We start from the raw sequence: 16,643 nt of genomic DNA on the forward strand, positions 1-16,643 counted from the left end.
TACTACTTGAATGGCTTTAATAGCGACCTCCCATGCAAGTTATATGCTTTTGATGAGACGTTCTCTGGGATATGGTTTCAAGCGCTAATTTCACTTTAGACACTCATCGGAAGCATTCAACTTTGTTTCAGATAGGTAGTGCAGTGTAACGAAGCTCCTATAAGCATAATTATAGTAACAGATGAGATATTAAGTGGGCTTTCAACGGTTTTATTTCTTATCGCTAAAAAAGTGTGTACAATCATCCATCCCGATTCCAGATTATTTCCTCTTTCTCTGGCTTTTTTCTGTGTCTCTTACTTTCTTTCTCGTTCTTTTTCCCGCCTCTATAACCGCAGTTGTGAGAATCCCCGAATTCAAATCATCTTCATCCATTGCCGTCGTAATCGGTAAGAGGTACAGCTTCGCATCAGCTACTCTCAATTGATTTATTACGATAACTTCACCGAACTGTTGCAATAACGTTAGTAACCGTATAATTTTTTCGTTATCTTTTGCGTTATTTTTATTATTACAATGCTAGTAATAATCATAATGATAACGATCATGTTTGGATGTCAAAGCAATAGTAATCGTTATCATCAGTAATGTGCCATAATCAAAAATTACCATGACCGTCTCCTTTTCTCTAAGAACATCAATTATCATTGATATATTATCATTATATATAATATAATATACAAAACCCACCACCATCACGCCTCAAGTAGATTTCTTCGTTCTCGTAATAAGTGGTCTAGTCTATAAAGATATGGTCAATCATCAGTTTCTCATTCACTGATCATGTCGACACGTGACGCAAGTTTGCACTGCAAGTGTATGTTTCTCAAAGGATAAACGAAGCATATAGCCATCATGCGTGCTCATCTCCATAAGCATATTTATTTACATAAGCAATAGTAAATTAGTTACGTTAATTTTTATTTATATTGATAGTAGTATTAATAAATATTTTGGAGCGAGGTATTCCTGCCTGGGGTTTTCTTGATTTATCTCTTTATAGTAGTAGTTACGATATAGCAATGACAATATTGTAAGCCACTCGTCTTATCGTATCACAACAGTTACAGGCTTTTGTCGTTTTCTGAAACATCAACAAAAGCTACGCGGAACACAATTTTTTCATTTATTAAGTTACTATGGTAATAATTATTACTGTGATGCAGTAATAATATTACAATAGTAATAAATATCAATTGTCACTTAATTACTATAAATTATATCATACTGTGCAGATATTTGTCATGTCTCTTCTATATATATTTTACCACTAGTAGTTGGTGTTTTTCTTATATTTACCTATATATTTTATAATAATTATAAACAGAGACTTAAGGCTAATTAGCCTCCGTGGTTTTAAGTGCTGCTGCTAAGATTAGAATAGCAAAAGCATCTAGCAGTTTCATTCAATTAATTAAGTACATCAATAAGATCGGTTGCAGTAAACACCTAAACTATTGGATATCAGGAAATGTCTATTTGGAAATAGGGTATTATAAAATTAGGACATTGCTGTACAAAGGTTGCCGTACATTATCGTGCTATACTATTTATTGGTTCAATTACTGCTAAATTAGATCTTACTCAAGTTTGCACAATTAGCGTTCGTTTGTTTTATAAATAAAGTATCCTTCTTTTACAAACGGATATTGTAACCTTGTAATCCAACCCAAGATCTTTAGAATATTAATTATTGGATCTGGACGCTTCAGTCTGAATTAACACAGAGCTACAATCTGGAACTCTAATCTAAGTACAATCTAAGTTACGCCATACGCTTACAGAACACAAACAATGAAGACGGGATTGCCAAATAAATATCCCCTAATAGAACTTAGGTAATAAATTACCTCAAGCTCTGCTTGGAATGCTAATAACTTTTTCTTGCTTCTATGTCATGTAAACGTATACGCTAACAGCGTTTTGCTGGTTATAATAAATATAAAACAGCACCAATAAGATTTGATAATCAAAATACAAAAGGGCACCAATAACCGGTGATTCTTACTTTGGGAGAAGGAAAGCGTGACAGAAGGGGCAACAAAAGCATTAATGTCACACAGATGTAGATGTAGGTATCTTGTTATCTTAGTTAAGGTCCATTCCGATTGTTAGCCAACAATAAACTGTTAAGTATCTCACTATTGCGGCAGTCAACACCAGATCTGCCAACGTAATGATGACCACATCCGATCGATAAATAAATACCAAACTAAAATCTACAAAATATTGTATAATGGCGCATAGGAACGTCCGCGTCAAAGAGTTCCCCATTTCGATAACAGATCGGTGAACCCATTCGCGTAGGGAATTGGATGCGAGATGGTCAACGAAGTCTCTTCATTAACGGAGAACAGACGATGGGCTGAAGTCGCGATCGCAGAGCTTCCATTTGGCTTGCTTGTTCGCACGGTTACAATGCAACCTTTTCGTATAGTTAGTAATACTTTTTATAACCATATATATTCTGTAGTTTCTGGTAAACGCAGGTTAGTTTCTGTTTTTTCATTGATTCAGAGGGTTTCATGCTGTTCGCTGTCATCTACGCAATCGGTGGTGCACGGTTGCTGGTGTTCGAAAATCACTTGCGGTGTCTGGTTCTTTTTTCTCTGAGTCAAATTTTATCCTTACATATTTTTTTATCTAGGTGCAACCTAACCCAAAGATTAATTATCAATTCACCCTAAAGACTCCCTGGTTCACGTCCAAGGAATGTCCTCCAGAGGATTCACGCACATAATGCAAGATTACTTCCAAAAAGGTACTCCAGATCGTGCTCATTTTTCTCTCACTTAGAGACCCTCAATTGTTTCCTTTAGAATGTACTGCACGGAAAAGGATACTATTGAGTGTTGAATCGTAATCAACGTCGATCTGGGTTGTGGTACTAGCTAACCTGATTCAGGCAAATTAAGCCCTGTTGATCTTAGTTCGCCTCAATTGCCTGCAGTTGTTTGTAATCGTTGTTGCCCTGCTGTTGTGCCTGAAGGCTATTTGAACCTCCAACTCATGTAATTTATTCTGGTGCTGCGTATATTAGATATACGTTATAGAACTTATTGTGGGGGGTTTCGGTGGTTAGAATAGGCGGCGAAGCCTGCTCAGAAGTCCCCCGACTGTCTAGGCTGCTGTCGTTGATTGTTGAAGAACGGCAATGAACTGTGGTGTGGGCTACCGCGGGGGGTGCTACGCGCTACTCGGGGCGAGGCCGTAGCTGACCCAGACCTGAAAATTACAACATCGTTTGCACACAAAATTGCAATTCCGTTAGCTGTTGTGATCTTTGTTTAGGATAAAATGGGAGGCTGTTGTTAGGGCGCCACATTTGCGGAAGTTCTTATAGTCTATTTAGTTTCACCGTAGCTGTGTAAATTTTAGAGCTTGTTAATCAGTCCTGTAATTTCTGAAAATGCTCCTTTAAAATCGCGAAGTTTATAATATTATAAGGTCTTTAAAACAAGAATAAACATAGAAGCTCAAAACAGCCACAGCTTCCACTTCGACATAAAAGGAATTCATTTAAATCAGTAGTCTTGTCATCGGAAAATCAGCCACTCAATAGAAGACTAAATTATTTATTTCAACTTTAGCTTTCTTGGAAAGAAACAAGTGATGCTCTTGAAAATAATCCAGTTTTTTTTTTTCGCTAGGAAGTGGCCTTGTAAACGTCTGTATTAGCCAATGGCAAAGTATTCTCCGAAGCTATCACAATGTAATACAGAACCACTGCAACCAAAGGTATGAGTGAAGTGTAGACTAGTAACCTGCGGAGGTGGGACCTCTCTCGATCCATCTCAAGGTCCTCAAGTCGCTGGGTAAGCGCAAGTTTCTGTTGGATGGCCATACGGAGCAGCGAGTTGAGCGTTTTTTTTTCCTCTTCTGCAGCGCCCAGTTGTCGCTGTAGTTCGTCGAGTTGTGCGACATATTCTTCGCAGCGGGCGGCGAACATCGCCCTCAACGATGCGAAAGTCGCAGCGTCCTCCTTTAGACTCTTGAGCTCGTGCCGCAGCTTCTGCATCGTTTCAGATACGATCGCCTTTTCCGTCTCGTACTTGCTCTTCAAATTGGCCAGTGCCACTTCGGCTGTTTGCTTATTGGCCTTAAGCACGGCACGTAACGTAGCGATTTGTTCCCGTTTAGTTGAAAGTAGCGACTTAAGCTTGATGATCTGCTCCTGTGGGTCGCCCTCCTCGAGTGAGGTGGAGCCCGAGTTGACGCCACCTGCTCCTATAAGCTTATGCGGATTACCCAGTGCGCTTTCGACGGCTTCTTTGAGAAACTTCACCTGATCCTTCAAGGTTTCTACTTGTGCTTTGACTTGGCTAGGATCCACACGTTTAAAGGCCAACTGCCGACAGTTATTTGTTTGTAGGTTATCAGCAAGTACCTCAACCCGACTCTTGTGACCTTCTTTTTGCTCTCCCTTTGCGTGGTCCAGAACGACTCGGTTCGGCGTCTGCCCATTAAGTGTGCACACGTGATGATACAACTGAGCGACATCCTCCTGAACAGATGCAATGTCCTCAAGAGCGGAGACAATATTGGTCAGGAAAGTATCTCCAATATTTTCCAAGATTTTCAAGTCCTCATCAAGATCAGAGATCTGCTGCTCGTACGTCGAGATCTTGTTCATGAGGTTGGCGACTTGATCTTTAAATAGCACATTCTCGCCTCCTTCGGTGCTAGCAGCTCCGTCCGAACTTGACAGGTCATTTTGAACCCGTTTCAATGTGGACAGCAGACCTGCCGATTTCGCGTTGGCTTCATTCTCCGCTTGCATAACGATAGCATCAATGCGCTGACCAAAAGACAAAAGTTTGCTTTGCTTTTCTTCGAGTTCGGATCGACTTTGTTCTAGCTCAAGCTTGGCGTCATCAAGCGTCTTTGCTAGCGACTCTTTTTCCAGCTCGATAGTCTCGAGTTGCTTTTCCAGCTTCCGAATCTCAGTCAGATGTAATTCGCTGAATAGGTCACCGACAGTAGATGGTCGAATCTTGTCATCGGTCGCACCTTCTGCTAGATCAAGCCGCAATCCTGCAAGGTTTCCGGAATGCGCAGCAGCCTGTTCGCGTTGATCCAGCTCCTTCTTGAGGGTATACTTCTGTTCGCGCTCACTTTGTAGCGCTTCAAGGGCTTCTTCAAGTTGTTTCTCAGCGAGACCTGTAACATTCCATTTAAAAAACTATTTAGCCAGCGATGTGTACAGCCGTTTTGTCCCATGCAACCTCATTCTGTCTAAAGAATCCAGCCTTACCCTTCAGGTAAGGGTATCTAGTTCACTGGTTTCAGCTTTCGCAAAACATCAATATTCACTCCTAGAGAACAAGATCGTATGCTTGTCCTTTCAAGTGCCGTATAATACAATCTCAGTGCCCTAATTGGGATACATCTCTTATTAACAGGAATTGTCCCTCTCTATATATATTCGATATTATCAGAGACTGAGCATGTTTTATTTATGTTGAATAACCTGACAACTCTTTATTGTGAGATTTATGCCTCACTATCGTTTACACAGCGGTTTTACAACCGATTGTTCAAGAACCAATAACCAACTTTACTGGAAGCCGAACTGAAGGATTCTACGCATCACTTTAGTGCCAGTAAGTTTTTTAATGGGGTGTATACAAACACATTTGCCAGTTTTTTGGGATACGCGGAGCTGTTTCCCAAGTAGTCTGTATAAAAACGTATGTGTAGGACTCGGTCTGTGTTTGAAAGTATAATAAACCTCTATACTCCGCAGCTGGCTACCATCAAAGCTCGGAAGGTTATGCATGTTGCAGCGAAAACATCCAGAGAAAGGATATAGAGTCTTTATTGTTTCTTAGGAGATGTTCTGATTTCTTCCGACTTCCGTCTTCGTTTATGTTTCGTTCGGGTTTATTTCAAAATTCAGATAACCGGCAGTTAGCAACTCGCGTTTTACGGACCATTAAGGCTTGTATAGTAGTGAATTATGAGGTTTACCACTGGCCATTTAACACTTCAATTACATGGTTAATAAGCTCACCAAAATGTCTACTATACCATGTACGTTTGTTTTTAATAAATGCATGGATGTATCATCCGCAGGCGTCTTTAAGTCTAGCCTGTGACCTATCTTCTTCTAACTTGCGTAATGCACTCGCCCGGGTCGTCTGGGGATCACTGTTTTCAACAGGACATTACTCGACTTCTTCCTCCGCAGAGAGAATTCACGAGATCATTCTTGCTGGCAAATGTACAGTAAATGAAGCTCTGTATGCTCGTACCACTCGTACTGGAACCGCTTTTCGACCTGCTAGCAGCGTACTTACATTCCTTTGATCAAGGGCCCAGGTGTCCGCCCAAATAGAACTGGTGTAAGGTGCGACCGACCCCGTCGTGGTAGCCAATAGGAGTTTTGTTCCTTCCGTTGCTTCTCACACTTGTCAAGGCACTAACATACTGAGATAAAGACCTCCTTTTTCACATTTTTTCTTGCTACTTGCTCAATATATACATTATTAAGGATAACCCCCAAATAATTAACGCTCTTTAATTTCTATTGTATATTTACTAAATTCGAAGGGACAGATATTCATTCACACTCCTGCGCTGCAGTCTTATGGTAGTGCTCTTCTATACAGATCCTCAGGACTGCCGGGACGCAGCCGCATAATTATGAGATCCTCTTCTGTTTTTGCCTTTATCCGGACAGAAATATCAGTAAATAAAGTACGCTCAATTCCCTAAAGCATTTCTGGCACGTTTAAACAGTACCAACTACTACGATACCTTCGCTATTATTTTTATTCTTTATCTCCTTGTATCTACTGTGCTGCATTCTACATAGAATGAGATGAATTTCTTGAGGTACGAAGGAACTTTCCAATTAGCTGTGTTTAATACGTTTTTAATATCTAATAGAATAAAAAGCATAAAACACTGTTTCGAGTATCTTAGAAGTTCTATACACACTTTGAAGTTAGGTTTTTATTCGGTGAGTCCATTCCGGGAGCTTAATATTGCCTTTATTCTTCCTATCCTCCGCTCCAACCTATTTATAATTATATATTCCATCATCTTAGTTAGTGTTTAGCATACATAACGAATCCTGAGCTGTGGGTCCAGTTCTGTCTATTTGTTTCAGTATAAGATCCGAGTCTTTCCACACAGTACGAAATGATTTTTCCGGAGGAGACGATCTACTAATCCTCTAAAATGCAGGCTATTCTCGAACTAATATCTATATTGCTTGAAATGAGATCTTATCCGAGTTTAACGCCTTTGGGCCGCATTCAATTGTTGTCTCGCGGTTTACGTTTTTTCTAGGTTTACTTCTGAATACCATTTTCCTTTGCTTAAACATATGGGTGTTTTTTAAATGGATGCCTACGGAGAAGATAGAAGGCTATGTCTCTAACAAAGTCTACAAGTCGGAGATGATGCATTCTACTAATTTTAGTCACTATTTTCTTTCACGTTTTGGATACAGTTTTTCCACTTGGCAATTTTGATCCGTCCGGTAGGATCCCAAAGCTTCTTATGGATAGTCAGATATGCTAAACCTATTTCCAGTTGAGACAACAAAGTGCTGTGCTAATTCATTCCTTTATATGAAGAAAAAAATACCAGGTATAAGGAGATGTTATTTTCATCAATATCCATACATTTAAAGCCTTCCCCGGCTTTTTCTTTAAAGTTTTGTCTTTATTTCTATTGTCGTCAACTTAAGTTTTTTACTATTACATATTTGTAAAAGATTTGGCTGCCGTTCTCCTGTCGTACGAAAGTAAATTTAATTAGAGGAAAAAGAACCTCGTTGGTGATTAAAATGAACCCGACGTTGTCAATCGTTCGTTTTGAACCAACGTTGACTTCTTCGTTAGTGTATACGTACGTACTTAACCATGAGTGGTGTTTGATTAGAGAACTTCGACTTGCATTGGTGGAGTTGACAGTGTGTTCTTCGGCGCAGTTAATCGAAACACTTACAGAATTCAGTATTTTTTTTCTATGCTTGACAAGAGCGGCGCTATGTATACACTTTTCCATATAGATAGTCAACCTACCTAGTATACCTATACCATATAATTAGTATTCTTAGTTGTCCATTTCTTGTACGTTTTCGGTTCTTAACGTTAACGTTACGCTCGTCAGGATCCAGCTCATTCTCATTGACCTCAGTATACAATAACCGGCGCCACCAGGTGGTCATATCTTAGAGCGCCTGATTATTGCATTTCAAAGAGTAATCTAACTATACAAAAACTGCAGCCTCCAAAAACCACATTACAGTAAAGAAAAGCCAAATACCTTTGAGTGTGTGTAGTTCCTCGGTTTGGCCCTGCAGCGACTCAACTTCTTCAGCGAGCCTTCTCGCTTCATGTTTGAACACTTCAAATTCAACTTGGCTTTGTTTCAACACAGAAACCTGCTTTTGTAGGCCAATATTTTCCTCTTCAAGCTCGTTGTTGTCACAGAGCAATCGCTGTTCGCGCAGTTTTACATCCTTCAATTCCGAGCGCAAGTTTTTCCTTTCCCAATCACTTTTACTGTAACTTTCTTTGATTTCAACGCTGTCCGCCAGAACACGGTCCCTCTCCGCGGTGACCCTACCCAGCTCCTGTCTCACTGACTTAAGCTCCTTTTCAAGTTCTTGAAGACTCGAAGTCAGCGAGGCCTCCTTCTGGGCAGACTCCTGCAAAAGGGAATCTTCTTGTTCTATACCGGTTGTTGCAGAAAGTCTTTGGGATGTTTCCACTTTCCGTAGTGCCTGTAAGTAAACAAAGATCTTTGGTTAATGCAATATGCGGATAAACAGTAGGTGGAATACCGTATATCTATAACCATCTACAGGTGCTTTGTAGAAATCATTCTCATTATTCTTCACCAGCAGTAATCCGTATCCTTTCTATCAGATTTACTCAATGCATGTACAATTCCATAGTCCTCGTTGTTTAATTTTTATCAAACTCATGTATGCGGGAAAACATTTTTCGTTAGCACATAAAAGTATTGCCTAACGCCCTTATCTCAATACATCCATCATATGAATCAAGTGTAATACAAATGTCTATTAATAAAAATATACATTTGTATTGCATTCATATAAATATCCCTGTTTTCTATTCATATCAAGTTGGCTAACGAGGACATCGTATATCGCAGACATAATAAAATAAATAATAATGTTCCGACGTAAATGCATTGAAACTTAATCTCCTTAAGTAATATATAGTTCATCCAGTATATGTCGCGGGTGTCTAGTTATGTGAAACGCTTTAAATGCCTGTATCACTTATATGTTACCACGAAAAGGTTGACCCTGAGAAATAACTCGCATTTTGTAACGTTTTACAGATATCATTAAGTGTACCTCCGTACTCATTTCGCAGATCGAATCCAGAACGTTTTGATGTCAATCGGTTGATCGCAACCCCGTGCTTGATGAGCGTGGAAAATGCTAAGCCTTTATTAATGGAAGTTTCTGAACCGTGCATGTCGTAAAAAGTGTCAGTGAAATCGCCACTTAGGCTTACGCAAGATTTCTTCAAACTTCGCCCGTGGATTAAGTTTTTTCGCAGTAGAATCACGACTACTGGGACAGCTGCGGTAGCCAACGCAGCAGTATTTTCAGCACCTCGATTTTTATGCGGCCAAAAGCGCACAGGGCTCCTTCATTCGAAGAGAATGATGCATCCTCTTATGTGTGCGATGTGATGAAAACCTGTACGGCTTCAGCTTATGCTATAATAAATGCAACAGAGCGTTCCATACTGCATGTTGAATAGCTGATGAGACAGACCCGCTACCGGCTGGACCGGCAAGGAATGGTCGACTGCCTAACTTACCTGTACCAAGCTGGTCAATCGAAAGGTTCATGAAATATATGATTAATACACTACTGGAAAGCAAAATAATGGCGTACATGGCGCCTTTGCTGCACCGCGTTGATGCCTTAAGCGGTGAAGTGAAAATCCTCAAAAGCAAGCCGATGCCCCCTTCAACCATGCCTTTGGAAGATGAAAGATGATGTCCGAACAGCAATGACCCGTGTTTTGACTCCGTCAACGAGGACAGTGTTAGTTCTAAACGACGTCAGTCTGAAGTCCCAAACCGGCCGCGCGGAAGCTGATTGGAGAAGTCACGAAATAGTTTTTCCTAATAGGCAGCACTAACCTTGTCGCGTGGCTCATCATAGTTGCGGCTTCAACTAACGTAGATCTAGGGACAGGAAGAAAGGCGCCGTATCTACCATCATAGTTAAATGCGACTACCGCGAAATGGGCTAGGAACCTAGATTATCCGCTTGAGTGACGGTAGCTTTAGTTAGCGCTCTTTATTTGTTGCAGAGAAAGTAAACGTAGTCACTTCAACAATAGTAATACAACGTTGCCAAAATCGGGTTGTAAAAGTCTTAGCTGTTTAGATTTCATAGAGAGAGGGTCTCTTGCCTAACTAGTTCGATGTTTAGGAAACGCTTATATCCACCTATACGCCGAAATCAGAAACGTTTCAATTGAATCAATAATAGTCTTCACCACACTCTTTGATACTCCTATGAAGCAGCCAGTTCCAACAGAAATTTCCCAATTTTTGTTAAACCCTTAAGGCAAACTTACCCTTTATGGGTCTCGACATATCAAAAAATACGGAAAAAGTAAATATTATAAACGATGACCAGCGTAACATCGAAAATAATAGGAAATGCGACAACTGTTTATGCCAAGCATGATCGTATGCCAATCAGCGATACTGGGGTACCAATAGCAAAACATGATATCGACCCTTGTCTACTTTTTTGTAAAAATGAAGGAGATACTACGATACACTCAGTAAATACCAAGTTAAAAAATATTCATAGATCATTCTATTGAATGACCGAGCGATAAAATTTCTTTCAGAAACACGAAATATGTAAATTACGTTAAGCACCGTAACGAATTTCAATTTCTTCTTTTAAATAGCAGCACAGAGGCGACCTAAAAGATCCTTACCGACCCCCAGTAAAACAATTGTTGACCAAACAATACATGTTATACTGATAGGGATATTTTGAAAGAGGACTGCTTTGTAGGCAATTACTATATATTATCTTATGCATGTAGACTAATGAGTTAGTTAAGCTGGCAGAAAGCTGTGAATGACAGTCTAAATTTTGGGTCAAGATATCCGATTCGCATTCCGTCCATCTCATATGGTTACCATTATTATCGTTCCCATTAAACATCTGTATGATCAGCAAAAAATTGAGTGAAGTTTAGAGTACGAAGCACATTTTTGCTCAAACTTGTTTTGGCTACAAGCATTACTAAAGCCGCGCAGGTCCACAAAAAATAATATATCTTTTATTAGCGGGCTTCGTAGCTTAATAGAGGGACGCAATAGAAATGGACGAAATTATCTATAGTCGTTTCTTATGTTAGACTGCCAAACGCTTCTAAGGAGTCAAGCGTATAATGGATAGCAGGAATCGCCAACAAATAGCATATTTCTGATCTTGACAATGGTTGAAGACCGCTACGATACGACAGTGTAAACATTTGTGGTATGACATTTCCGTAAAGCACGATACATACATTTAATATAATTGCTAGTTGCAGTGCAATTTTCTCATATATTTCTGTATATATCGTACATGTACGTTGTACAAGCTACTACGTTCTTTTTGTTCACGCTACGAAGATAGTCTAAATAACACTTTTAAGTAGTTGCAGGCACGTAGTGAGAAATGGTTTCGTTCGACTGTATATGTAGATAAAACAGCTTTTGAAATGGCTTAATAATCCTTAGCCAAGTCCTCTCAAACTAATCCGCCCTTGGTGCTACCTTCTATTCACATTCGGTTGAACATAACAGCCGACGTATCAAAAACTACCAAAGCACCTGGTAGAAAATGATCCGCGTCGGCAGCAGAAGCAGGAGCAGCAATAGCAGTAACAGGATATTCTATACCCCTTTCTCCCCCCGTTTTCCCTCTCGATTTGCTTGCCATCTACGAATACCACCAAATGGAAGAGCACTCCCATCGTGCTGCACTATTAGCCACTGCGGAACCCCATCGTGTTGTAGCCGAACTACAGATGCTCATCTCTCGCCACACAAATCGCTACTGGTAGCGCTGCTGCTATCGGCCAGCCGTTAACCGCCCTCGACCATGAAGTACCAGTAAATCGGGCCATGGGTGCGCCCCCCACATTACTTTTCATAGACACCCAGCTTTAGTTCCGTCACCGACTAATCTACTGGGCCAGAATTTCAACAATGAGAGCGGCTCGATAAAGCAACACATTACAAATGTATACATATATATATATATATATATATAACCGCCTTTTTATAGTGACGTTGTTACTGCTGCGACCACACTATACAGGTAGCAGCGACGCTGGCTGAAGCCAACGTCGCTGCTACCCTGTCCATCGCTGAACTTTGGTTGGCAAGATGGCAGTTAACTGATAATTAGAGACATACGTATAAAAAGCGGCTACACACATAAGTAACAGGTCGATCGGCTCAGTCAAACAAACATACAACAGACCCAACCAATGTCCTAAGCATGCTGGTCTTGCCCTTATGAGTGTTCTCGCATTTCGGCATCACGAGTATCAATGGCAGAGGATCTGTTTATTTGGAGTAGGTAGCTGTAAGCGTCGTCACCGGGTCCCACTTTAAGGAACTTAAAGAACTGGTCAGACGAAAGTTGCACTACTTCTATCATTGCAGCAGCCTGCGCCATGCAATGCAACAAAAGCATGAGTTGTAACATTTTTTCTTAGTCATAATTATAACTGGCCACAAAATAATACGTGGCTAAAAACTTGCGTAAATCTGTAAATTTACTATCAGCTGTGTGTTACCTTCTTGCATGTAGACGTCTCAGTGCACATATATAAAAATTTAAATAGCATTGAGAAAAAAAAAATTTCAGATTGCTGGACATACATTTAGCAAGGCATACGTTAAGGTGCATAGTTAACACAATTTGATATGGTTGCCTCCGATTGTGATTAACACTAGGCGTATTAAAATGTTGTAACGTGAAATGTATAGACACGAAAAACACTCCAGCAGGTCAGTATGATTGTAAACTATACTGTTAATAGTAAATCAGTACTTGTTACACTGATAATCCTGTTTCACTTCTTATCTACATTGGATCGCTTATTAGCACTTCATTTAAAGCCGTGCATGAATTTAATGCGTCTAGGAACACCTTAGTGAGCACACAGCACGGATGACTTTGTTGTAGCTGCTTCAGCATCAACTTCAAGCAACAACTCCTTCTTTGAACTCCCTGAGGTTGCTAACGGTCTAGCCGGATGTTGTTACCACTGACAACACCCAGAATGCTAACTCTTGTATGCTTGCTTCTCCCACTCTCAGGAATCCCAACCTTATTGTTATCAGCTGTTAGCACATTAGGAATAACATAAGAAAAAGGTACCTTCAGTTTTAGTAATAGAATACTCCGTAATCTTAGTGTCAACGTGGAGCGGGACAACATGCGATACACTCCACTAAGCTGCTCGAGGCTAAACTTGCATAACTACCGGCAAAAAAATTTCAATGATCCCACACTTCCTCTTCCCTATTTTATCTTACACTTATCCTATTTCATTTTGTTACTGTATAACATAAATGTCTGGTCACGACGCCAGCTGACGCGCATTTCGCATCTAACTGTAAGGTACTTAACCTATAGGCTACATCGTTCAGGCCAAAATAAAAGCCACGGCTGGCACTATTTTAGTACCATGCAGACCATTTTCGCCAAATATCACCGATACGTCGCTCGTTGTCTTTATGAACAAATATCTTGCTCTCTTTTCAATGCATTGTTTTTTGTTGAATGTAATTGGTATACGCTGTATAAACGTCGTCGTACACCATGCAATATTAGGAAATCAGATTTTTTAAATCTGCTACCTTGCATTTAGGAGCTTCTCCCCTTAGGAAATTGGGCTCCAATGAACTGCATCTCGTTTCACATGTCAAACCACGGCAATATGAATCATTAACCCATAATTACACGTGATTCAGCGGGGCTGTAATCCATAGTTAAATGAAAACGCTGAAACGCTACTATGCAGTGATTCGCTCTTTGAAGACAACACTACGTAATAGGCAATGCAACACGTCTTTCCAGTAGCACAAGCAACTGGCGGGCCAGGACGTGCCTTTACTCAGTTCTGCTGCTAAGTATCCTTCCCGAAAAAGGCTTTGAGGCCAGGACCATCTTATTTGTGGTAATCACCGTTAACAGTTGCGTTGGCACAGAATTGCCACTTTCAACTTTCATCGGCATGAAAATGATTATAAATATGCCAACTAATCACTTACCTCTCGGAGTATGTCGAGCTCGTTTTGTGCAACCTCATAGTGCGACTCGAGTTCCTCACACCGGCGACCAAGAGCGGCCTTTTCATCAAGAAGCACCAGGCCAAACCTCGCACTCTGATCCTTCTGATGGCTGACCTCATCGAGCTCGCGGGTGAGGCGCTCCACCTCTTCACGTAGAAGCTCAGTTTCATCTGTCATCCTGTCTTTTTGTGTATACTGGCGCCGGTGGCAATCTACTACCTTTTACCGCGAAAGAATATCGTTATAAGTTAGGGTTTCTTGTCCCGTTGTTATTGACACCAGTGGCCCCTTTTTGAAATCCTGTTTTCCCGGTATAAGCCACACGACCACTGGGCCCACCTTCCTTATCCTACTCTATTCGGGACGAGAATCGAACCAGAACTCTAATTCCATTGTACCGGAACAGTCAATGATACTGCTCCAGTGGCTACCGATAGCAGCCGATTACTTACAGTCTATATTCTAAACGCAGTGAAATGATACGCCGCTAAAAAAATTGTAAGAGTAGAAAAGCACACGTTTAACCACCACTAACAACGGAACGAGAAGAGAACATCACCAGCAGCAGTGGCAACACGAATACGTCGATGGACAACACCGCTGCAGACAGCTCAGTCGCCGTCGTCAGCCTGACCGAACCATCATTGACAGCAAACGTCGTTTACCTGCGGACGAACAGGCGACTCATGAACCAAACGAACAGCCTACGCTTCGGTAACGAAACCGAACTGAAGGAGTTCACTGCGCTGACCGACAACAACTTTAGTAGGTCTGGCTGGCCCCCCACTACTAGTCGTCGTCAGCTGGCATCAGTTATGATAGATACAGTCACACACGATCTTCTCTATAGATAAACACCATAGACACCGTGATGGGGTAAAATCGATCTGGGATACAGCTAAAAAAATGTGCGCATGTCTAGGAAATAATAAAATGGATGCATTTAGCCACTGGCAGTGAATGGCTAATAGATCATATCCCAGGTAAAGTTAAACAATGGGACAGAGATAGATGAAAGCTGACGTATATCGTGTCCAATTAGATAAAAAAAATTCGTTGCAATCGATGTGGAATGTATGCGTCTATACTGATCGTACCCTATACCATTACTAATTGAAAAATGACGGAAAAAGGAACTGCAGGACCATATCTGCGCGAGCGAAATAAAAATCGGAGTCTGGGGTGTTTTTAGAAGTGAAAATAAGGCATAATTATAATTGGAGGCGAAGACCGGAAAGGTGTTAACAGAGCAGGCACGACATCCGACATCTATTTATAGCAAATGCGTTCTAATTTTTTCAACGCATAACTTCAGCTTGGTCGTTAAAGGCAGCGCCTGAAGATTCAGGTTCAACATTATTACCTTCGTTAGGGTACTATAATAATAGTAATAACGTATAAATTTATCATCATGCTCATATTCGCTTCAGAGTAATTGCGCACTTATCACGCACATGTAATCATTTATAGCGCAGCTAACAATTAAAAAAAGAGTGATCGTTCTATTCTTATTGTCAATTGAATTGAATATTGATATTCAACATCGATAAAACGTAAACTTTTAATAAACGCAAATTTATATTAGCTTTATTATTATTATATTCGCATTGTGCCATAAAAAGCAAGGGTTTTGGGGGTAAAGTACTGCGAGTATTATTGAAGAAAATATTTCCTAGACAACACTGCCTCTGCAGAGATCACAGAAGTTCAGAATCTTTTGGTACTGATACCATTGATATAGTAGATGAGAATTCATAGCATATTGATATTATACTATAGATGTTAATAGAAAAATTGTTATATTTAGCCAAATGCCAGTTGCAATTCGATTTCATCCTTTTGTTCTTTACCAGCGAAAATGAACAGCTTTAGCCGTTGATTTAATGAATAACAAACTGTTTTTAGCCCTATACGTTTTTTTTAAAGCAAATTTCATATAATACCGACTCAATAAACAACACAGCCGAACATCAGTATATAAATATTTTTTAGTTGTCTTCGTTCTTAAAATCGCAGGTGCCTATCACAGGGAGCGATAAAACTGCATAGACATCCCCGGGGATGTTTATTTCGAATTTCAATACTGTTAAACTATCATAATTATTAGATTTCGGCAGTTCAGGTTATTGAATTTTTCCCTTGACCAAAATTCAAAAGGTGGCCTATATGATACAGCTCTCTTTTTTTTTTTTTTAGAATTTTATCGAACTTGTCACACCAGATATCGCTGATGTTAATTTTTAGCAGAAAAATTGTAAAAGATCAAGCGGCCTCACAATATAATTCAGATTAGTTAGAATCAGCATATGTAT

The 16,643-nt window shown here is 40.2% G+C and overlaps 1 protein-coding gene across 2 annotated transcripts; it reads right to left on the reverse strand.

Annotated features, from left to right (window-relative positions):
• Positions 1-194: 194 nt before the first annotated feature.
• BicD (Microtubule-associated protein Bicaudal D) lies at positions 195-16,574 on the reverse strand. Of its 2 annotated transcripts, none has more exons than XM_022831143.2 (5): positions 14,997-16,574; positions 14,311-14,550; positions 8,281-8,740; positions 3,765-5,160; positions 195-3,225 (listed from the first exon to the last, which is right to left on the reverse strand). In XM_022831143.2, the coding sequence occupies exons 2-5, from the start codon at positions 14,506-14,508 to the stop codon at positions 3,102-3,104; spliced, it is 2,178 nt and encodes a 725-aa protein (XP_022686878.1). In that variant the 5' UTR covers positions 14,509-14,550; positions 14,997-16,574; the 3' UTR covers positions 195-3,101. The 2 variants fall into 2 exon arrangements, with proteins under 2 accessions (XP_022686878.1, XP_022686876.1); XM_022831141.2 differs by having other exon boundaries at positions 14,784-16,574.
• Between the last annotated feature and the right edge of the window lie 69 nt (positions 16,575-16,643).

This window comes from Varroa jacobsoni, unplaced genomic scaffold (genome assembly GCF_002532875.2).
Source record: "Varroa jacobsoni isolate VJ856 unplaced genomic scaffold, vjacob_1.0 scaffold_312, whole genome shotgun sequence".
In the NCBI taxonomy this organism is placed as follows: Eukaryota; Metazoa; Arthropoda; class Arachnida; order Mesostigmata; family Varroidae; genus Varroa; species Varroa jacobsoni.

Excerpts from the sequence above, each read along its gene's own strand:
- BicD (XM_022831143.2), bottom strand. The coding sequence starts at position 14,508 with ATGACAGATGAAACTGAGCTTCTACGTGAAGAGGTGGAGCGCCTCACC. Across the intron at positions 5,161-8,280 it reads GGAACTACACACACTCAAAG|GTCTCGCTGAGAAACAACTT; the intron begins GTATTTGGCTTT and ends GGAATGTTACAG. Across the intron at positions 3,226-3,764 it reads GAGAGGTCCCACCTCCGCAG|GTCTGGGTCAGCTACGGCCT; the intron begins GTTACTAGTCTA and ends TGTAATTTTCAG.